The sequence below is a fragment of the Globicephala melas genome, chromosome 8 (assembly GCF_963455315.2).
Source record: "Globicephala melas chromosome 8, mGloMel1.2, whole genome shotgun sequence".
Taxonomy (NCBI): Eukaryota; Metazoa; Chordata; class Mammalia; order Artiodactyla; family Delphinidae; genus Globicephala; species Globicephala melas.
This window is the reverse complement of record NC_083321.1, coordinates 50264078-50288711: the sequence shown is the minus strand read 5'-3', so window position 1 is coordinate 50288711 and position 24634 is coordinate 50264078. Positions and strand designations below refer to the sequence as shown.

The 24634-nt window shown below is 37.3% G+C and overlaps 1 protein-coding gene across 5 annotated transcripts in view; it reads left to right on the top strand.

Moving 5' to 3' along the window:
• FCHSD2 (FCH and double SH3 domains 2) overlaps positions 1-24634 on the top strand; it is a 300576-nt gene that overhangs the window by 226834 nt on the left and 49108 nt on the right. For 3 of the 5 annotated variants that reach the window (XR_009564908.2, XM_060303660.2, XM_060303659.2), the window contains exons 10-11: positions 5031-5126; positions 6372-6443. Coding sequence is in view for 4 of the 5 variants with exons in the window: in XM_060303660.2 (XP_060159643.1) it covers positions 5031-5126; positions 6372-6443 (168 nt within the window). In the remaining variant the exon portion in view is untranslated. The remainder of the gene's footprint in view (positions 1-5030; positions 5127-6371; positions 6444-24634) is intronic. The other 2 variants (XM_030836180.3, XM_030836179.3) reach the window with 1 other exon arrangement.

Genomic DNA, 24634 nt, shown 5'->3' with positions numbered 1-24634 from the left:
TCTAGAGCAGCATGCATTTGCAGAGGGGCAGATATTCCCCAGGGGAGTAAAAATTGCTTCTGGATTTTGAGGGGTGGTTTGCAAAAAAATCTTAGATATTACAGCATTCCATACTACATAAACATATATACAGTATATTTGTGGTATTAAAATTTAATCAAAGAGGGAGATTAGGGAAAAAATGTCTTAAAAGGGTCCCTGGATTGGGGAGTGGGAGTGATAACACTTAAAAAACATTTTTAAAAAAAAAAACAGGTTGAGGAACATTCCTTTCGAAGGAACGTGGGAATGCAATAAGGAGAGGTTATATAGATTTTGACAGTAATAGTAATGTTTTATTTAATCTCAGTGATGGATACAGAGGTGTTCTTTAACAACTGTTTATTGAATGCTACTTTAGACAGAGTCACTGCTAGTTGCTGAAGGATGCATCAGTAATGAGATTTAAGGCCTGACCTCAGTTGTCACAAGGAATGACAGAGGGGAGCAGGAAGGGACTGGAGGGAAAGATTACAAAGGGGATGAGGAAACTTTTGAGAGTGAGGGATAAGTTCATTATCTTGATTGTGGTGATATTTTTACAGGTGTATAGGTAAGTTAAGACTTATCAAAGTATACACTTTAAATATGTACAGTTTATTGTATGTCACTTATACTTCAGTAACAGCTTTACGGAGAGAGAGATTGGACATATATCCCAGAGAAAATGAAAATTTATTTTCACACAGAAACTTGGACACAAATGCTTTATTCATAATAGCCAAAAACTGGAAACTGCTTAAATGACCTTCAGTGAGTGAGGGATCAAACACATGGTGGTACTTCCATACTATGGAATACTACTCAGCAATAAAAAGGAGTGAACTGTTGATACATGCAACAAATTGGATGAACTTATAGGAAATTATGCTGAGTGAAAATGGAAATCTCAAAAAGATATATGGTGGGACTTCCCTGGTGTTCCAGTGGTTAAGACTCGGTGCTTCCACTGCAGGGGGCATGGGTTCAATCCCTGGTCAGGGAACTAAGATCCCTCATGCCGTGCCACATGGCCAAAAAAGAAAAGATATATGGTGCATGATTCCATTATGTAACATTTGTGAAATAACATATTTATAGAAATAGAGAACAGATTAGCAATTGCCAGGAATCAGGGATGAGGGAAGTAGAGGGAGCTATTATGGAGTAGCACAAGGGAGTCATGTGGTGATGGTTCAGTTAAGTATCTTGATTGTGATAGTGGTTACATGAAGTTATACATATGATAAAATTGTATAGACCTCTACACATACACCACCCCAAAATGAGTGCATATATAACTGGTGAAATCTAAATAAGCTTTATGCTTTGTACCAGTGTCGATTTCCTGGTTTTGATATATACTATATTTATGCAAGACACCGACATTGGGAGGTGCACAGGATCTCTTTGCAACTTCCTTTCAAAATGAATTGTTCGAGACAGAAGACCAGTAACTAACCCAGTACCTCTAGTGTACAGATCTTGTTTTCTATGTACTTTCTCCTACTCACTTAAAAAAAATAATAATAAAAGTAAATAAATAAAAACGGTGCTTCTTGGGAAAATAGCACTGATTCTAGATCTGGGACATGAAATATTTAAGGTAAATGTTACATAATTTGTCATAATGGAAAGCAAGGAAACTGTCAAAACTATCAAAAACTACTAGTCCCATCTCAAAGGGACTCAGGATGTGATCTTGCTAGCCAAAGATGGGTTAATTTTAGCATCAATAATGATAATAACAACAGTAGATTAAAACACATCAAATATTTTAAAATCCATGACTTCATAATAATAATTTACTAAAGCTATAATTGGTCATTCTTTGGAGGTTGCTAGGGAAACAGCTCAATTTGAAAACTAGATAATAAAGGGAAGAGGAAATGTTTATCCTGCCTTATACAAAATGTACCTCAAGGTAACTAAATAATTGACTTGGAAAGTTTTTCTTATGGAAGTATTCCAGCTAATGAATGAAAAAGGAATGATAGAATTCCTTGAAAAAGTGATAGAAAAAATAGAAAAATCTCTAGTTTTTGTAACCCCTAATATGTTTAGGCATTTATCATCATAGGTCTGTTCGATTAGTTTCCTAGGCTGCTGTACAAATTACCATAAACTGGATGGCGTAAAATGACCGAACTTTATTCCCTCTGAGTTCTGGAGGCCAAAAGTCAGAAATGAAAGTGTCAGCAAGGCTGCACTCCCTCCAAAGGCTTCCCAGGATAATCAGTTTCTTACCTCTTCCAGCTTCTCATAGCTTGAGACATTTTTTGGTTTGTGGTCACATTACTCCAATCTCTGCCTCTGGTCTCATTGGCTCCTCTTCTGTCTGTGTTTTCTTCTGTTTGCCTTTTATAATGACATCACTTATCATTAGATTAAGGGCCCAACCACAGAATCCAGAATGACTTCCTAATCTCAAAATCCTTAACAATTACATCTGCAAAGGGCCTTTTTCCAAATGAGGTAACATTCACAAGTTCCAGGGATTAGGACGTGGACATCTCTTTTGGGGGGCCACCATTCATTCAGCCCACTACAACTGTTAATATCAAAAAGAGACGAGTCAGAGGCAAGCCTCTTCATAGAAGTAAACACCACCTTGTCAAAAAATAAAACAAAAACCTAAACGCAAAGAAGCATCAACTTACAGGACACACAAGAAACAGAATACTGCGAGGATGGAGTCAACAAAACTCAGACTGGGAAACTCTACAAAACAAAAACTCAGTTTCTTCAACAAACAAATTGCAGGGGGTTGGGGGTAAGGGAGATGGAGGAAGAAACCTATATATGAAAACAAACCTAAGCAACATCATCCATTTGCACTGTGGGAACCTTACTGTGATCCCGATTTGTAAAACTTTTTAAAATATGGAACAGAAATTTGAACATTTACTGGTTGTTGTATAATACTTTTTGTAAATTTTAATATGGATATATTTTTTAAAGTCTTTGTCTTTTAGACATTACACTGAAATATTTATAGATGAAATGATATGTCTAGGATGTGCTTCAATATAATTGGGGTGGGGGAGGAGCAGGTAGGTTTATAGATGAAACAAGAATTTGTGTTTTTGGAAGTTGGGTGGTAGGTACATGGGGATACATTATTCTGTTCTCTCTACTTTGAAATGTTCCGTAACAAAAAATTAAAAATTTAAAAAGGTTGATACTTCCCCCTTGAAAGAAAGAAAAAGAGGAAAGAAAGAAAGAAAAGGAAGTTTGGTTTGTGGTGCTTGAGAGGATAGGTTTAGCAACTAGAAGGATGATCCTCTTAGCTTTTTTCTGCATGGTGACTAGTGAGGCTGTGTCTCAGGGCTGTGTCAAGAGCTTTCACAGGGGACTTCCCTGGTGGTGCAGTCCTGTGTTCGATCCCTGGTCCTGGAAGATCCCACATGCTGCGGAGCAACTAAGCTACAACTACTGAAGCCCACGCACCCTAGAGCCCGCGTGCTGCAACTACTGAAGCCTGCGGGCCTAGAGCCCATGCTCCGCAGCAAGAGAAACTACCTCAATGAGAAGCCCACACACCGCAACGAAGAGTAGACTCCACTCTCCACAACTAGAGAAAGTCCGCGCGCAGCAAGGAAGAAACAACACAACCAACCAACCAACCAACCAATAGTAAAATAAATAAATAAATAATTTTAAAAAGAATAAAAAAGAGCTTTCACAGCTACTCTAGCTTAAAACTGGAATCCAGGAAAAGAAAAAAACACATTTCCCTTTGAGAATATGCTTATTCAGCCAGCCTTTCATGACCATATTTTGTCAACCACTCCTTCCTCCATCCCACCCCTTCAGTCTGGATTAAATAGCACCATCTTTTGTGCTCTCCTAGTACGTTCTACATACTTTGATAAGGTATTTTAATTGTGTAATCTGTTTAGTTCTCCCAGTTTCTAGATTATAAATTCCTCGAAGATATTAACTTTGTTTATTCATATTTATTCCTCTGTGTATTCCCCCTCTCTGCTGCATTTAACATTAGGCCTGGTAAGCTCTCTCAGTAAATGGTTGTTGAATGGGGGTGGGGGGTGCAGAGGAGCAATAGAGAATTGGGTTGTGCTGGTAAGTAAAATGCAGAATATACCTCCTACTTTCTCCATCTCCTGAATGAATTCTTTTCCCAGGACTACTAAAGTATAGCCACAGAGCTGCTTTAAACTTTTCTTTCTTCTGCCCATCCTCTGGCAGAGGTGCTAATGAGCTGTAATATACTACAAATGAATGAAGAGTTAAGGGTAAGCAGTGTAGCAAAATAGAAAATGGGTTTCTGCACAATCACATGTTGCTGATTTCCACTCTTTCCCAGAGTATATAATACAATGAATTCTTTTTAGATGACTGTCTTTCTGTGCTATTTGTTTTGTTACTTTATGTGTATTAGAATTCCCCTTCTTTATAAATTACTTTCTAGTCTGTCTTCTTGGTATGCTTTAAGATGGTAATTAGAATACAGCCTCCTTAAAAGGTGGCAAGAAGTACTGGAAAAATACTATTTTGTGTTATGTATAAGGTTATTTGGCAGTTTCCTAGTAGATGGCAATCTCCATAAAGCAAACTTCAAGAGGCCTACAAAACTTTAGAACTGGGAGAGACCTGACAAACTAATGTGCTTCCCTATTTGCACCCCCCACCCCCGACATCCCCACACCCCACACCCCCACACCCCCACCCCATGTTCAAAAGAATAACATTTTGTGTAATAGCCATCTTTTTGTAGTCTTAAAGTAGTGCATATTGTCTAGTCCCCAAATCTGGGCTAGTTTCTAAACTAGTACTTTCCATGCTTAGATTCTTGAGAAAATGGGGCACAAGGATAACAACTATTATCTAAAATGAAAAAAAAAATTGTAATTATAATTTCTTTTTGACCACGTAGTACTGGATGATTGCTCATTTTTGGAAAACAGCAGAATAAAGCTTAAACTTTGAAACACAATTATTGAACATTTTAACCTTATTAAAGACTTAAAGATATTTTATTTTCTCTTTAGGTGGTACGAGACTATAATCTTCAGCTGTTCTTACAAGAGAATGCTGTATTTCACAAACCCCAGCCCTTCCAGTTCCAGCCTTGTGACAGTGATACTGTAAGGGAATTCCAGATTTTCATTTCATTTGTCTTTAAGCTATGTTTGTTCTTAAATAACTACTATCCTTGGAATAGACAGACAAAAACTGAGTGTATCTCAATATTATAACAAAACTGTGAGGATGCAGAGAAACTGTGACATTTCTTCTTTCTAAAATGTGACTAACACGCCCAGTATCTTTATGCTAACAACTTTCTGCTTAATAGGGTTAAATCATAAAACAAGTTAATGGAAATCTGAAAACTGAACTGAGGGAAAAAGAAAAAAACACTCAATAAATTTTTTTCAATTCAAATGTAAATTACATACTTTCTATTCATGAAATTCTTCACATGCATACCCTTCCAAAGAAACCAGTGGTTAAGTTTTAACCAGAATAGAATTAATAAATAGAATAATGAATATATGCATACAAATATTTTTACTGGTTTTATTAAAAATTATAGACCCTTTATAATTCCTTTCAGATTTCTTAGAATGTTAAAGTATTAACACAAATGCCAAATTGGCAGTGTTTAAAAAACAATCATTAATCATACATTTTTATCCTTGAGTTTAATCTATGAAAAATGATAGCCATTTTTTAATTAAAGAAAAAGAACCAGAATACTAATTTAATGACATTTTTTGAAAGGTATTTAACTTCTACAAGTTGAGAAAGCATATGTTGGCATATCTAGCACATTCAATGCAGGCAAACCAAGAGGGAAGTCAAGTTGTATTGGTAAAGTCTGTTGGTAAACCTAGAATCAAAACCAGGGGAGTTTATGGTATCAGAGTTTAATGGTATCAGTTTAATAGAAACCTTTGCTGGAGATATCTTCATTACTTTTCCTACTAAATTTTAAGTAGCCCTGTTAGTGGCTATATAAAGAAATGTAGGAAATCAGCATTTCCCTCTAGATTTATTAACCCTTGCCCTTTATAGTAGCGCCTTTTTTTATCGACCAGCTTTTGCTGAATGACTCGGAGACATTGTCCTGAGGATACAGGGTATGGACAAGTTTGCCAAGCTTGACTTAAAATTGTGACTAATTTGAGATTATTTTATCTTTGCCCATTTTCCTCAGGAAAATCAGAATAATAGTGACTCTCATCTCACTCATCCAAAGCCCAATGACAACCTGAAATCCTTCATTGTTTCTGAACACTGTGCTAAATGTTCTTAGCTTTGTGTTCCTGTTTGCCTTAAAATTCTAACTCTATGCTGTTTTCTGTCCTTGTGCAATCTGTACTGGGCAGAGTTTAAAAGCTGCCCAGCTGGTGGATATTGAGCTCTCCCCTGTCAGTGCTCTGAGAATGACCATAGCTGAGGTATATGGGGGTGTGGGTCAAGGGTGGGAGGGATGGGGTGTGTGGGTTTGCATGCTGATGAAGGGTGGGACCTGGTATTGGAATGAAAGTTATAAATATATGTGTAAGGGGCTACTGAATGCATAAGCTGGGGCTTTCCTTTTTTCCCTTATAAATTAGGGATTTCTTTTCCTCTTTATAGTGAAAAGATTGAGCTTTTCATTTGTCATCTTGTCTGAAGCACCTTAGTTTTCCTCAGCAGGAGTGCTGGAAAGAACCTTAGAGCTAACTTGCCTTTGTTAAAGAGGAAACTGAAGCCTAGAAAGGAAGAGAGACTTGTCCAGAGTCATACAGTGAATTAATGACACATTAATGTCTTGATTGCAGTTTAATGTTCTTTCCACATGCTACTCTGTTTTCTAAGAAGAAATGTTCAGCACTTGGGGAGCAGTTAATTTTTTCATAATGGAAAAAGATAAATGCTCACACATTTGTAAAAATCATCCCAGATTGTCAACCACTGAAAAAGTCTTTAGAATAATCATTTTGAAAATGTTTTTACCTGTAAAATTTGTTGTATGTACTTTTTGTTTTGTTGTAGATTAAGTATTCTTACTGCTCACAAAGAGTAAAATCCCAAATAATTGTTTTTACTCAGTATGGACTAGTACTGTTCTTTCATATGAGAATGGAACCATTGTTTACTTGCTTTTCTGGTTTCCTCTTGGAAAAGCCTGTCACGGAGAGTGCCAGTCAGTGCCCCATTAACTTACTCCTCCTGCCGGGGAAATGCAGGGCATGTAGGAAGCACTAATTGCCACTATCTTCTGTCGTATTTCTGAAATTGCTATTGTTACTATCCTATTTTGGAGCATATTTTAATTCAACAGACACTGAGTCCCTACTGCATCTGAGTGCCAGTCATTCAGATAGAGGCTGAGGATAGCTATTACATGTTAAGAGCCTGGACTAGATGAGCTCACTGACATGTACACAAATAAGTAAAATATAATGAGGCAAGTGCTGTATATGTTAGAGTGCTCCTGCTGTCCATTGATGGATACAGTTAATGCATCCTGATGTAGTATAATTTTTTTTTTTGCGGTATGCAGGCCTCTCACTGTTGTGGCCTCTCCCGTTGCGGAGCACAGGCTCCGGATGCGCAGGCTCAGCGGCCATGGCTCACGGGCCCAGCCGCTCTGCGGCATGTGGGATCTTCCCGGACCGGGGCACGAACCCGTTTCCCCTGCATCGGCAGGGGGACTCTCAACCACTGCGCCACCAGGGAAGCCCTGATGTAGTATAATCTTTTTACAAATTTTTTGAGGCATATTTACATATCATATAATTCACCCATTTCAAGTATATTATTCACTGATTTTTAGTAAATTGACCAAATTGTACAACCATCATCACAAGTAAGTTTTAGAACATTTTCATGACCCCAGTAAGATCCCTCATGTCCGTTTACTGTTAATCCCTATTCCCATCCCCTGCCCAGGCAACCTCTAGTCTATTTTCTTTCTCTATAGGTTTCCGTTTTCTAGAAATTTCGTGTAAATTGAATCATACAATATGTGGTCTCTTATGTCTTGCTTCTTTCACCTAGCGTGTTTTTGAGGTTCATCTATGTCTTAGAATGTATCAGTAGTTTGTACCTTTTTAATTACTGAATAGTGTTATGAATATACCACACTTTGTTTATCTGTTCATCAGTGATAGACATTTAGGTTGTTACCCACTTTTGGCTATTATCAGTAATGCCGATATTAACATTTGTGTACAAGTCTTTGTATGAATATGTTTTCAATACTCTTGAGTTGCTGAGTCTTATGGTAAATTTGTTTCACTTTTTAAGAAATTGACAAACTATTACAAAGTGGCTACCATTTTGTGTTTCTACTACCATTGTATATGGGTTCTTGTTTCTCCACATCTTCACTTCCATTTGTTATTGTCTCTATCTCTTTGCTTATAGCCATCCTAGAGGATGTGAAATAGTATCTCATTGTGGTTTTGATTTGCATTAACCTAATGACTGATGATGTTGAGTATCTTCTAATGAGCTTATTAGTGATTCATATATTTACTTTGGTAAAATGTCTATTCATATCTTTTGTCTTTTTTTATCAGATTGTTTGTCTTCTTAGTATGGATTAGATCTTGAAGATGAATTGAAATTTACTTTGCAGTGATTGAAAAACAACATGCCAGGAAGTGAAAATAACAATTGAAAATAATAGGTGAAATTCACTGAAGATTTGTTTCATGCTAGATATTTTTCTAATTGCATTGCCTGTATTAACTCATTTAGTCCTCTCAACAATCCTATATTTTAGGTTCTCTTTTTAATCCTCATTTTATAGTCGAGGAAACTATAGTTAAGAAATTTGCTCAAGATCACTCAGCTAATAAGTGTTGGAGCCAGAAAAGCTTGAAAGTGCATCACCTGTTGAAATAGCAAGGAGGTTTGGTATGGTGAAGGTGTTGAACAACACCATAAATGTAGGTTGCAACCAGATTTTGTGTATGAGTTTTACATATGGTAGTATATGGAGAACTATGGAATGTTTTCAAGTAGGACAGTGATATGATAATTGCAGATGGATTCCCCCTGCGGGACAGTAGTGTTCCTTAATTTTATTTTGGATTTTATAATTTATATTAGGAACTTTGAACTCCTTATGGATTTAACACCTTCATTTTTCACTCAATAGATATCTATTGTGTATAATTTGTATATACCCTTGCCTTATATAGAGATGAGTAGTCAATAAATATTTGATCTAGATTTAGGTAAGATGCATTCAGGAAAGCCATAGGACTTTTAAAGTCACCACCATGATTAAATTTAACTTAATTTTCTTCTGAAGGTTTTCATATATTATCTTAACATTTTTTAAAAAAACTTTTTAATATAACCCATCTCAAATTCCAGTATTTTCCCTGCAAAAGTCAAAAATGTCCAGTTGAAAACATACAGTCACAGTATTACCACTGGAATTTAATTAAGAGTTGAAATTATTGCACTTCTTCTTTTTGTGGCTTATCTTTTTTTATCTGTTGGTAAATCAAAATTCCTTTTCATTTTATTTTAATATATGATTATTTTGAGTCATGTTTTAGAATGATATACCAAAAGGAACTGGCCAAAATGATTTTATAAGGTCACAGTTATCTATTCTGTGCAGCCATAGAATTAAATTAGGAATCTTAGTTTAACCATAAGATGGTTACAAGTGACAGTGATCAGTGGCAAGTTTCATCTAATGTAGTAATTTAGTAGCTGGCTCATGGTTAATACTGAAATATTTCCATGTCTGTATTTCCATATAGAGTTACTGATTTCTAAAGTATCCTTTCTTTATTCTTCTTTATATCTTCTGGTATCAGATGATACCAGAAAGTCAAAAATCTTTCTAGAAATAGTAAAGTTCACCTTTCTTCACTGAAATGAAGGTTTTTAATACAAGATTGTTCTGAGAAGGATATGGAATGTAGCCTAAAATTTTTTTTAAATAATTTTTAAAATTTTATTATTATTATTTTTTGGCTACTTTGGGTCTTTGTTGCCACATGTGGGATCTTTGTTGTGGCATGTGGGATCTTTTTTAGTTGTGGCATGAGGGCTCTTAGTTGCTGCATGCGGGATCTAGTTCCCTGACCAGGGATGGAACCCAGGCCCCCTGCATCGGGAGCGTAGGGTCTTAACCACTGGACCACCAGGGAAGTCCCAATGAGAGAATTTACATTTATCAGGCTCTCTATGTTGAAGAGTCATTCAGCTGTCACATGGGTCATACTTGTATTAGAGATTCATACAGGTGTTGTACAATGAGAAATCATGGGCTTTGGATTCAAATCCTGGCTGTGCTGTGTGCTAGCTGTGTTTATTTATTTATTTACATCTTTATTGGAGTATAATTGCTTTACAATGGTGTGTTAGTTTCTGCTTTATAACAAAGTGAATCAGCTATACATATACATATATCCCCATATCTCTCCCCTCTTGCGTCTCCCTCCCTCCCTCCCTCCCACCCTCCCTATCCCACCCCTCTAGGTGGTCACAAAGCACCGAGCTGATCTCCCTGTGGTACGCGGCTGCTTCCCACTAGCTATCTATTTTACATTTGGTAGTATATATAAGTCCATGCCGCTCTCTCACTTCATCCCAGCTGACCCTTCCCCCTCCCGGAGTCCTCAAGTCCATTCTCTAGTAGGTCTGCGTCTTTATTCCCGTCCTGCCCCTAGGTTCTTCATAAACACATGAAAGAATGCTCAACATCATTAATCATTAGAGAAATGCAAATCAAAACTACAGTGAGGTATCACCTCATACCGGATAGAATGGCCATCATCAAAAAATCTACAAACAATAAATGCTGGAGCGGGTGTGGAGAAGAGGGAACCCTCTTGCACTGTTGGTGGGAATGTAAATTGATATAGCCTCTATGGAGAACAGTATGGAGGTTCCTTAAAAAACTAAAAATAGAACTACCATATGACCCAGCAATCCCACTACTGGGCATATACCCTGAGAAAACCATAATTCAAACAGAGACATGTACCACAATGTGCATTGCAGCTCTATTTACAATAGCCAGGACATGGAAGCAACCTAAGTGTCCATCGACAGATGAATGGATAAAGAAGATGTGGCACATATGTACAATGGAATATTACTCAGCCATAAAAGGAAATGAAATTGAGTTATTTGTAGTGAGGTGGATGGACCTAGAGTCTGTCACACAGAGTGAAGTAAGTCAGAAAGAGAAAAACAAATACCGTATGCTAACACATATATATGGAATAAAAAAAAAAAGTTATGTGTTTATTTTTATTTACATATTTATATATATTTAACCTCTCTGATTCAGCTTCCTTGTATGAAATGACTCTATTGAGTTTGAAAATTAAACTTGACTCAGTGCCTTGCACATAGTAGATAGAAAATAAATGTTGACAGCCTTTTTTTTTTTTCTATCCACAAGACAGGCATATTTCATTTTTTTAGGTTGTGCCACTAATTACTATAAGAAATACTAAAATATCAAATATAGAAGACATTACCAAGATTATAAAATATTGCAGTCATGGCCCCCAGTTCTCAACTCCCTTACTGAGTCTATCACTGAAAGTCCCTTGGGACTTCTGCTCTCCTATTTTATTCTACAAGGCATAACTCACCAACCTCTCAGCAGTTTTTAAGGCTAAAAGGCAATCTGTGTGGAATAAAGAGTAGCCAATAGCTAATGATTACTGTCCATTCTTATTCTTCTTATAAGAACATGACTTGCCTTGCTCAGCATCTCTCTGCCCTGTATACATCTCAGTGTGTCTCCCTTCCATTACCAGAACTAGTGATGTGTACCCTTAGGGAGCATTTCCTCACATCCTGTGAAAAAGGGCAAGGTCAACCTGGGATGGGAAATAATACGAGAAACATGCACGTCCACAAAACTTAGGTAAGTATGACCTATACAAGCAGGAAAAACTTAAGGAAACGTTTCTCTCAAACTTCCTGGTGGGGATGAGAAGACCTTTTCCTCTTACCTTCTCTGAACTGCAAATAATAAGAACTTCACGTATAATGCTAAAAGAAAAGAGCTGACATTAAATTTCCAACATATGATCTTTTCCTGTTATTTGAACTGCTAGTTCTGATATTTAATTCTGCCTTCTATAGATTAACAGTTATATTAAGAAGACCACTTGCTGCAATTAGGATTTTGCACATTAACGTTTCACTTACGTGGGGCATTTTATGCATCTATTTAAAAATAAGTATTTAGCAAAAATGCCCTTGTCTATAAAAGACTATATGGAGTCAATATATCATGCAGAGAATTTACCTGAAAATTCTCATTGTTACAAGTGGCTCTTTCTGTTGATGGGAATCTTATATTGCATATAGCATTGGCTCATCATCATGAAAGCATTGTGATAGAGAATTTATGAAAAATCCTCCTGTTGGGTAAATAGGTACCATCATCTTGTACATATACTGGCAACAGTATCCAAAAATGGAAGACCCTGATTATAGACATGTGTCACTTTCTAGAATCAGCAGTACCTACAGTCAAGTGTTCAAAGGGGTCTGTCCTAAGTTCTAGAGCCTTTCAAAAAGGACTTAGTTTTCACAGAAAACTTACCATCTATATAATAAATCTTTCTCCCAGTCTGGTGCCTTTTCTAGCCATTGAGAGGAATCCAGAGCTTTCCATAGATGCCTTGGTAACGTACTGACATGCAAGGAGCCTGGAAGTTCACTTTTTTTTTTTAATATACCTTGTGATTATAGCTCTTAAAGCAAAGTCTCTGTTAGAGCTACCAAACTAAAGGTATACTCCTCCTGAGGTTGTTCCATCCAGTCATGCCTCTACATACGTCTAGAGAGTACCAGACACAAGGTTTTTTTGTAGTCTTTTGTTTTCATGTCAGGGACATATTCTCCTTTCAGATTTACCTTTGATATTCTAAGCCAAGACAAGAGAAGGGTATTCCTTTTTCAGAGTTCTCATTAGTTCCTCAGCCCAGCCTTACTGTAATTGTATATCCTCTTCCTCAGTTGTCCAAGGTTTTCCAGAAATGTTCAAAAGCTCAAGCAGCATTAATTGTCTTCTAGTTTACTCCCCTGAGAGACAAGGCACACTCAACCCAGTTATCCGGATGAGTTGCCACTTCTCTTCTAAGTGAAAGTGCTGCTATCCAAGCATAGTTAAATCAGAATAAGTTAAATTATGTCTCATGAGGAACACTGCTACACTTCTCTCCACAAAATATGTGACTTAAAGATCCACGATCTCGGACTTCCCTGGTGGTCCAGTGGTAGAGACTCCGCACTTTCACTGCAAGGGGCACAGGGTTCGATCCCTGGTTGGGAAAGTTCCACATACTGTGCAGTGTGGCAAAAAAAATAAAAATAAAAGATCCACAATCTCCTATCAAAAGCTTTCAGTCAGTGTGTCTCAAAATTTGGAATCTTTCAGGTTTTAGAAAGGTAATCCATCTGTCATATACTGTGTAACACCCTGAGCAGGGTGTATGGAAGTACTCAGTGATCAAACACAGCATCTTTGCAATAAAACATTTGAATATTCACATCAAGTGAAATAAATAAAAACTATAAATAACCTCTCTTTAGTTCAATTCAAATTTTAGCTCCAAACTTACCAAAAAGAAAAGGAAAAAAACTTAATGATTTTCAGAGCGTTTTGGATTTCAAAATTACAGGACTGTGAACTTGTATAAACATGAGTGCTAAGAATATAATAGCCTACGAAGATCCAGATGCTTTTTACTTGAAGAGGTCCTTCTGAGAACAAATAATAATTAACTTTCTTAAAATAATTTACAGTGTAATATTAAATTTCATAAAGAATAAGCTGGATCAAATATTTAACACAATACATCTCTTATCTACCAGTAAACAAGTAGTGCAGATCCCTTGAATGAGGGTTAATAAGATTGTTCCTGGCATACGATATTAGCATGACAACCCTAACATTATCTTTCTTGAAAATGGATTGGAATGCTAGTATTTTACTCTGTTAGTGGTTTTCATTCATCATACATGACCATCTCTTTTCCTCTCTTTCAAATGGTTATATTTTGGTTACAGACTTGAAAAATAATGACTATGTTTCTTGTGTGAAAATCAGCTTTTCTATCCCTACTCATTTTGTCCTTCTGCGTGCAGGCTCAGATATATGTCTGAACCTTCTATACCCTTATGCTAACCTTAAAATGAACTGAAATCATATCTTTCTCTAAGGACAAAACAGTTAAGATGACTTAAAGACTAATATACCAAGAATATATTGGAATGAGCGGGAATTCCCTGATGGTCCAGTGGTTAGGACTCCTCACTTTCACTGCCAAGGGCCTGGGTTCAGTCCCTGGTCAGGGAATTAAGATCTCGCAAGCTGCACAGCCAAAAAAAATAAAAACACTGTAGTGTAGTTCTTTAAAGTTATTTAATAACTGTAAATTTTGAAGACTATTTTAATATTACTTTCTAAAAAGATTTGTAATTTTTAAAAACAACATTGCTAGGCTCTGAAAGCCTTCCTAAACTCTTGAAAGAGTTTGGCTTTTGTTTTTCTAAAAACAAAATTAAAAGATGTCTCTTCTTTTCTTTTGTTTTTGGCTGCATCATACGGCTTTCGGCATCTTAGCTCTCTGCCCGCCTGACTAGGGATGGAACACATGCCCCCTGCAGTGGAAGTGCGGAGTCCTAACCACTGGACCACCAGGGAAGTCCCTAAATCAAAAGATGTCTTAACATTTAAGTAAAAGCCTAGACAAAATTTCATTGAAAAGAAATTTGTATTTTAGCAATGTCTTTTTCAATATTACTATCTCTATCTGTGTTATCAATATTGGCGTTAGATAAATTGAATAATTAATGAGACAGTATGGTCATTTAAAAATAGCAAGGAATCTCGAGAGGTCTCAATACAAGCTCTAGATCCAGCACTTACTGGCTTAGTGGCTTCAGAAAGGCACATACCTTTTTTGAGCCTAGATTTCCATACCTATAAATTGAGAATAGTACCTATTAGTATTGTTTTGAGAACTAAATGTATGTAAAGCAGTTAGCACAGAGCTTAAATAGTCAATAAATGATACCCCTTTTTAAAATTAACATAGCTTTATAGTTTTCTAATTATAAAAAAGCATATGGCTTCCCTGGTGGCGCAGTGGTTGAGAGTCCGCCTGCCGATGCAGGGGACACGGGTTCATGCCCTGGTCCGGGAAAATCCCACATGCCACGGAGCGGCTGGGCCTGTGAGCCATGGCCACTGAGCCTGCGCGTCCGGAGCCTGTGCTCCGCAACGGGAGAGGCCACAACAGTGAGAGGCCCGCGTACAACAACAACAAAAAAAAAAGCATTAAAAAAAAGTTTTCACCTGAACCCTCACTGTTCAGAGGTAACCACTGGTAATATTTTGGTCAATATCCTTCTGAACATCTCTCTGCAGGTACCTACTTACATAGATGCGGATACACAACTTTGTATAAGTAGATTTAAAATAGACTTGAGGGTTTCCCTGGTGGCGCAGTGGTTGAGAGTCCGCCTGCCGATGCAGGGGACACGGGTTCGGGCCTTGGTCCGGGAAGATCCCACATGCCGTGGAACGCCTGGGCCCGTGAGCCATGGCTGCTGAGCCTGTGCTCCACAACGGGAGAGGCCCATGTACGCAAAAAAAAAAAAAAAAAAAAAAAAATAGACTTGAATTTAAGCTTTTTTTTCTCATTCAGTAGTATATCATAGATACCTAATATTTACATTATCTATACTCCCTAACCATCTCAGAAATTTGACATCCTGACCTCCCGTCAAGTGGTTTGTCTTTATGTTTTTCATTTCCAGTACCTCCTAAAATTATGTCATGAATTTAAAATTCCAAGTAAATTAAAAATATGTTTTAAGAATATTTTTATTATTTTTACAGAGGCTCTTCTGTTCTTGAGTTAGGCGAGGCTCTCAGATAATGCTAAAAAGAAATTTGGAGCTCAGAGCAGTAGCAGTAGAATAGCAAAATTTCTGGGTCTCTTATCCAGAGAAACACACTGTTCCCTCTGCTTACAGCCAATGCATGAGCCTGTTTGTTCTCCTAAAATTAATTTCAGCACTGGTAAGGATCTGAGATTTCATCTCATCTTCAGATGTCTTGATTTTCAATTGAGAAAGCTGAGGCCCAGAGAGAAAGTTAAGTACATTACCCAGGATGACACAGCTAGATTTCTTTGGGAAGTAAATATTATATATGTACAATGTAAATGTATTTGAGGAGTAAATGTACTTCATTTTTAATGGCTACTTTTTTTTTAACATCTTTATTGGAGTATAATTGCTTTACAATGGTGTGTTAGTTTCTGCTTTATAACAAAGTGAATCAGTTATACATATACAAATGTCCCGATATCTCTTCCCTCTTGCGTCTCCCTCCCTCCCACCATCCCTATTCCACCCCTGTAGGTGGTCACAAAGCACCGAGCTGATCTCCCTGTGCTATGTGGCTGCTTCCCACTAGCTATCTGTTTTACGTTTGGTAGTGTATATATGTCCATGCCACTCTCTCACTTTGTCCCAACTTACCCTTCCCCCTCCCCGTATCCTCAAATCCATTCTCTAGTAGGTCTGTGTCTTTATTCCCGTCTTGCCCCTAGGTTCTTCATGACCATTTTTTTTTCTTTAGATTCCATATATATGTGTTAGCATACTGTATTTGTTTTTCTCTTTCTGACTTACTTCACTCTGTATGACAGACTCTAGGTCCATCCAACTCACTACAAATAACTCAATTTCGTTTCTTTTTATGGCTGAGTAATATTCCGTTGTATATATGTGCCACATCTTCTTTATCCATTCGTCTGTCGATGGACACTTAGGTTGCTTCCATGTCCTGGCTATTGTACATAGAGTTGCAATGAACATTGTGGTACATGACTCTTTTTGAATTATGGTTTTCTCAGGGTATATGCCCAGTAATGCGATTGCTGGGTCATATGGTAGTTCTATTTTTAGTTTTTTAAGGAACCTCCATACTGTTCTCCATAGTGGCTGTATCAATTTACATTCCCACCAACAGTGCAAGAGGGTTCCCTCTTCTCCACACCCTCTCCAGCATTTATTGTTTGTAGTTTTTTTGATGATGGCCATTCTGACCAGTGTGAGATGATATCTCACTGTAGTTTTGATTTGCATTTCTCTAATGATTAATGATGTTAAGCATTCTTTCATGTGTTTGTTGGCAATCTGTATGTCTTCTTTGAAGAGATGTGTATTTAGGTCTTCTGCCCATTTTTGGATTGGGTTGTTTTTTTTTTTTTGATATTGAGCTGCATGAGCTGCTTGTAAATTTTGGAGATTAATCCTTTGTCAATTGCTTCATTTGCAAATATTTTCTCCTATTCTGAGGGTTGTCTTTTCATATTGTTTATGGTTTACTTTGCTCTGCAAAAGCTGTGAAGTTTCATTAGGTCCCATTTGTTTATTTTTGTTTTTATTTCCATTTCTCTAGGAGGTGGGTCAAAAAGGATCTTTCTGTGATTTATGTCATAGAGTGTTCTGCCTGTGTTTTCCTCTAAGAGTTTGATAGTGTCTGGCCTTACATTTAGGTCTTTAATCCATTTTGAGTTTATTTTTGTGTATGGTGTTAGGGAGTGTTCAAATTTCATTCTTTTACATGTAGCTGTCCAGTTTTCCCAGCACCACTTATTGAAGAGGCTGTCTTTTCTCCACTGTATATTTTTGCCACCTTTATCAAAGATAAGGTGACCATATGTGTGTGGGTTTATCTCTGGGCTTTCTATCCTGTTCCATTGATCTATCTTTCTGTTTTTGTGCCAGTACCATACTGTCTTGATTACTATAGCTTTGTAGTATAGTCCAAAGTCCAGGAGCCTGATTCCTCCATCTCCATTTTTCTTTCTCAAGATTGCTTTGGCTATTCGGGGTCTTTTGTGTTTCCATCCGAATTGTGGAATTTTTTGTTCTAGTTTTGTGAAAAATGCCAGTGGTAGTTTGATAGGGATTGCACTGAATCTGTAGATTGCTTTGGGTAATATAGTCATTTTCACAGTGTTGATTCTTCCAATCCAAGAACGTGGTATATCTCTCCATCTATTTGTATCATCTTTAATTTCTTTCATCAGTGTCTTATAAGTTTCTGCATACAGGTCTTTTGTCTCCTTAAGTAGGTGTATTCCTAGATATTTTATTCTTTTTGTTGCAGTGGTAAATGGGAGTGTTTTCTTAATTTCACTTTCAGATTTTTCATCATTAGTGTATAGGAATGCAAGAGATTTCTGTGCATTAATTTTGTATCCTGCTACTTTACCAAATTCATTGATTAGCTCTAGAAGTTTTCTGGTAGCAACTTTAGGATTGTCTATGTATAGTATCATGTCATCTGCAAACAGTGACAGCTTTACTTCTTCTTTTCTGATTTGTATTCCTTTTATTTCTTTTTCTTCTGTGATTGCTGTGGCTAAAACTTTCAAAACTATGTTGAATAATAGTGGTGAGAGTGGCAACCTTGTCTTCTTCCTGATCTTAGAGGAAATGGTTTCAGTTTTTCACCATTGAGGACAATGTTGGCTGTGGGTTTGTCATATATGGCCTTTATTGTGTTGAGGAAAGTTCCCTCTATGCCTAGTTTCTGGAGGGTTTTTATCATAAATGGGTGTTGAATTTTGTCGAAAGCTTTCTCTGCATCTTTTGAGATGATCATATGGTTTTTCTCCTTTAATTTGTTAATATGGTGTATCACATTGATTTGCATATATTGAAGAATCCTTGCATTCCTGGGATAAACTCCACTTGATCATGGTGTATGATCCTTTTAATGTGCTGTTGGATTCTGTTTGCTAGTAGTTTGATGAGGATTTTTGCATCTATGTTCATCAGTGATATGGGCCTGTAGTTTTCTTTCTTTGTGACATCTTTGTCTGGTTTTGGTATTAGGGTGATGGTGGCCTCATAGAATGAGTTTGGGAGTGTTCCTCCCTCTGCTATATTTTGGAAGAGTTTGAGAAGGATAGCTGTTAGCTCTTCTGTAAATGTTTGATAGAATTCGCCTGTGAAGCCATCTGGCCCTGGGCTTTTGTTTGTTGGAAGTTTTTTTCGTTTTGTTTTGTTTTGCGGTACGTGAGCTTCTCACTGTTGTGGCCTCTCCCGTTGCTGAGCACAGGCTCCGGACGCGCAGGCTCAGCAGCCATGGCTCACAAGTCCAGCCGCTCCGCGGCCTGTGGGATCTTCCCGGACCAGGGCACGAACCCGTGTCCCCTGCATCAGCAGGCGGACTCTCAACCACTGCGCCACCAGGGAAGCCCTGTTTGTTGGAAGATTTTTAATCACAGTTTCAATTTCAGTGCTTGTGATTGGTCTGCTCATATTTTCTATTTCTTCCCGGTTCAGTCTTGGAAGGTTGTGCATTTCTAAGAATTTGTTCATTTCTTCCAGGTTGTCCATTTTATTGGCATATAGTTGCTTGTAGTAATCTCTCATGATCCTTTGTATTTCTGCAGTGTCAGTTGGTACTTCTCCTTTTTCATTTCTAATTGTATTGATTTCAGTCTTCTCCCTTTATTTCTTGATAACTGTGGCTAATGGTTTATCAATTTTGTTTATCTTCTCAAAGAACCAGCTTTTAGTTTTATTGATCTTTGCTATCGTTTCCTTCATTTATTTTTTATTTATTTCTGATCTGATCTTTATGATTTCTTTCCTTCTGCTAACCTTGAGGTTTTTTTGTTCTTCTTTCTCTAATTGTTTTAGGTGTAAGGTGAGGTTGTTTATTTGAGATGTTTCTTGTTTCTTAAGGTAGGATTGTATTGCTATAAACTTCCGTCTTAGAACTGCTTTGCTGCATCCCATAGGTTTTGGGTTGTCGTGTTTTCATTGTCATTTGTTTCTAGGTATTTTGATTTCCTCTTTGATTTCTTCAGTGATCTCTTGGTTATTAAGTAGTGTATTGTTTAGCCTCCATGTGTTTGTATTTTTTACAGATTTTTTTCCTATAATTGTTATCTAGTCTCATAGCGTTGCAGTCAGAAAAGATACTTGATACGATTTCAGTTTTCTTAAATTTACCAAGACTTGATTTGTGACCAAAGATATGATCTATCCTGGAGAATGTTCCATGAGCACTTGAGAAGGATGGGTATTGTGTTGTTTTTGGATGGAATGTCCTATAAATATCAATTAAGTCCATCTTGTTTAATGTATCATTTAAAGCTTGTGTTTCGTTATTTATTTTCATTTTGGATGATCTGTCCATTGGTGAAAGTGGGGTGTTAAAGTCCCCTACTATGATTGTGTTACTGTCAATTTCCCCTTTTATGGCTGTTAGTATTTGCCTTATGTATTGAGGTGCTCCTATGTTGGGTGCATAAATATTTACAATTGTTATATCTTCTTCTTGGATTGATCCCTTGATCATTATGTAATGTCCTTGTCTCTTGTAATAGTCTTTGTTTTAAAGTCTATTTTGTCTGATATGAGAATTGCTACTCCAGCTTTCTTTTGATTTCCATTTGCATGGAATATCTTTTTCCATCTTCTCACTTTCAGTGTGTATGTGTCCCTAGGTCTGAAGTGGGACTCTTGTAGACAGCATATATACAGGTCTTGTTTTTGTATCCATTCAGCCAGTCTATTTCTTTTGGTTGGAGCATTTAATCCATTTACATTTAAGGTAGTTATCAATATGTATGTTCCTATTACCATTTTCTTAATTGTTTTCTGTTTGTTATTGTAGGTCTTTTCCTTCTTTTGTGTTTCCTGCCTAGAGACGTTCCTTTAGCATTTGTTGTAAAGCTGGTTTGGTGGTGCTGAATTCTCTTAGCTTTTGCTTGTCTGTAAAGGTTTTAATTTTTCTGTCAAATCTGAATGAGACCCTTGCTGGGTAGAGTAATCTTGGTTGTAGGTTTTTCTCCTTCATCACTTTCAATATGTCCTGCCACTCCCTTCTGGCTTGCAGAGTTTCTGCTGAAAGATCAGCTGTTAACCTTATGGGGATTCCCTTGTGTGTTATTTGTTGTTTTTCCCTTGCTGCTTTTAATATTTTTTTCTTTGTATGTAATTTTTGATAGTTTGATTAATATGTGTCTTGGCGTGTTTCTCCTTGGATTTATCCTGTATGGGACACTCTGTGCTTCCTGGACTTGATTAACTATTTCCTTTCCCATATTAGGGAAGTTTTCAACTATAATCTCTTCAAATATTTTCTCAGTCCCTTTCTTTTTCTCTTCTTCTTCTGGGATGCCTATAATTCGAATGTTGGTGGTTTAATGTTGTCCCAGAGGTCTCTGAGACTGTCCTCAATTCTTTTCATTCATTTTTCTTTATTCTGCTCTGCAGTAGTTATTTCCACTATTTTATCTTCCAGGTCACTTATCCATTCTTCTGCCTCAGTTATTCTGCTATTGATCCCTTCTAGAGAATTTTAATTTCATTTATTGTGTTGTTCATCACTGTTTGTTTGCTCTTTAGTTCTTCTAGGTCCTTGTTAAATGTTTCTTGTATATTTTCTATTCTATTTCCAAGATTTTGGATCATCTTTACTATCATTATTCTGAATTCTTTTTCAGGTAGACTGCCTATTTCCTCTTCATTTGTTAGGTCTGGTGGGTTTTCACCTTGCTCCTTCATCTGCTGTGTGTTTCTCTGTCTTCTCATTTTGCTTATCTTACTGTTTCTGGGGTCTCCTTTTCGCAGGATGCAAGTTCGTAGTTTCCGTTGTTTTTGGTGTCTGTCCCCAGTGGCTAAGGTTGGTTCAGTGGGTTGTGTAGGCTTCCTGGTGGAGGGGACTAGTGCCTGTGTTCTGGTGGATGAGGCTGGATCTTGTCTTTCTGGTGGGCAGGTCCACATCTGGTAGTGTGTTTTGGGGTGTCTGTGGCCTTATTATAATTTTAGGTAGCCTCTCTGATGGGGCTGTGTTCCTGTCTTCCTAGTTGTTTGGCGTAGGGTGTCCAGCACTGCAGCTTGCTGGTTGTTGAGTGGAGCTGGGTCTTGGCGTTGAGATGGAGATCTCTGGGAGATTTTCGCTGTTTGATATTACGTGGAGCTGGGAGGTCTCTTGTGGACCAGTGTCCTGAACTTGGCTCTCCCACCTCAGAGGCAGAGCCCTGCCGCCTGGCTGGAGCACCAAGAGCCTTTCATCCACACGGCTGTACGAGGAGGAGCTCCTTGATGAGATGCAAAAACCACAGGCCAGCTGTGAACTCAAGAGTCTGCTTCCCAGTTCACCTGGCGGAAGCTGTGGGCTTTCCCTCCACAGAGTGCGCAGGCCCAGTGACTCCCTAATGGCTGCTTTTTTTTTTTAATTAATTAATTTATTTATTTATGGCTGTGTTGGGTCTTCATTTCTGTGCGTGGGCTTTCTCTAGTTGTGGCAAGCGGGGGCCACTCTTCATCACAGTGCGCAGGCCTCTCACTATCGCGGCCTCTGTTGTAGAGCACAAGCTCCAGACGCACAGGCTCAGGAATTGTGGCTCATGGGCCCAGTTGCTCCTCAGCATGTGGGATCTTCCCAGACCAGGGCTCGAACCCATGTCCCCTGCATTGGCAGGCAGATTCTGAACCACTGTGCCACCAGGGAAGCCCTAATGGCTGCTTTTTAAAGAACAAATAAATTTCATAAAATAAAATTTATAAAAATTCCTTAATTGGGAAATTCAAAAAAAATTCCTTCCTTAGTCATCCATTTTGAGTGGATTTTGTAGTGAGAATTTAAACATGAAGAAAGAGACCTTTTATTTTACTAGTGGGAGAGGGATCTCAATCCTCAAGTGGGCTTTGAGAACCTGTATTAAAATGCATGGTACTCAATAAATTAGTCCCCTTTCTCCTCTGTTCATTCTGTTCTTCCCTACATAAAATACTTTCCTTCATCCATTAGAAGCTGATTCTAATTCAGTATGTTTATTCTCTTGTCCCTCTGAAGGCACCATTCTAATAATCTGGTGACCTGCCCCTCACTTTAGGTTATATGTTTACCAGCCTTTACTGAGGGCATTCTGTGTACTATTAGGCATGGTGCTAGATGCCAGGAAATGTATCCTTTCGAGGCCTCAGATTGCCTAAAGACAAATGGGAAACATACATGCAGCAGTCACAGTATAATTTGATGTTGGCCTGACAGTAGCCACTCAGTAGATGTCTAACAAATTAATAAATTAATATAATGGAGATATGTCTAAAGTGAAGGAGCCACTGAGTCTATCTGGGAAAGTCAGGGAAGATTTCACAGAGAACAAGGACTTGAACTGAGATTTGAAGAATAACTAGGAATTTATCTGTGGACAAAAAAATATAAGGGAGTTATTCCAGCCAGAGGGAACAGTACTCAAAATCATAGGCTTGTGTTCGGATTGACATTTATTTTCCAGGAAAAGACCTATCTGCTTCTGAAATTTTTTATTAAAGTTTGTATGATTTTTGAAATCTGATGTTTCCAAATTTTCAAGAATCACATTTAGTTGACCTAACTTATCAAATAACCCCAACTGACAGACTAATAAAAAACTACCTAATCTACATTTAAAAGTCGATAGGAAATTCCTTTTATAGCATTTCTCTTCAGTTTGTAATTTATTTGAATTATTTTTGTTCTACTATTACTCTGGGAATTGTTATGTTATAATATATGCCTCTTTTAAAATAATCAAGTTAAATAAGTGCACTTTTCCAGAGCTAGGCTACAGTGCTGTTTGATGTTTAATTGTAAAAGTCTCATGTTCTGCTTCAGGAAAATAACAATGTTCTTTAAATTATTGTGCTTAATAGCCTATATGTTACTATTCCTTTATGTATTTTAACTATACTTTTAAGAGGTAAAGGAAAAGTGTTAAAAGTATGAACCAATGATTAAATTAGCCAGCATTTTAAAAAGAAGCAGTCACTAGCATTCCTTTGCTGGAATCAACCACTACTGATACCACCATTTTAAAAGGTAATGATCTTTACTAGATTCAGATTTATATTCATCTTTGATCTCCGGAGTGGCATTAGAACATTTCTCTATGTATTGTTTAGTACCCTGGGCTGTGTTTGCCTTGTATGGAATTCTCATTTGTCTAGAACTGTATTATAGGTAGCCATGTTTTTCCATGGCTTGATTTCAGAATTCATGAAAAAGATCAGTTTACTTGAATTTTAGTTATGTGTTATTATTCCCTACCCAGAGGGTCCCGAAGTCACGTCTCCCAATCAGTGGTAATTGTGATCTGTTCTGATCATTGGGCACTCCTGAGTAATAGTAAACCCATAGGGAATGAGAAAAAAGCCCTATCTTTTTTTCTCCAGCTTTTAAGTACAGATAATACTCAGTAAAAAGGTACAGATTCTGTATGGGCATGTTGGCCATGCAGCCAACACACATTTTTAGACCCATTTACCAGTTCCTAAAATGTACCTCAGTAATAAAAATTAAATATCTCTATCAGTTGCCTCCTTTCTCATCTACTCTGTGCTCTGTAAGTTCATTCTCCTTGAGATCCTTTCATTATATCTTCCGTCTTGTTTTTGCTTCATTATTTGGGCTGTCAAGAACCTGGGAATTATTTGGACTTTTTTATTAACAGTAATGACAAAATTTTTTGTTTCAGGTTATTTTCTGTTGGGTCTTTAACATTAGCAGTTACCATCTATTGGATGCTTATGTATATACCATAAGAGAATGTTTAAAATATGACCTCGT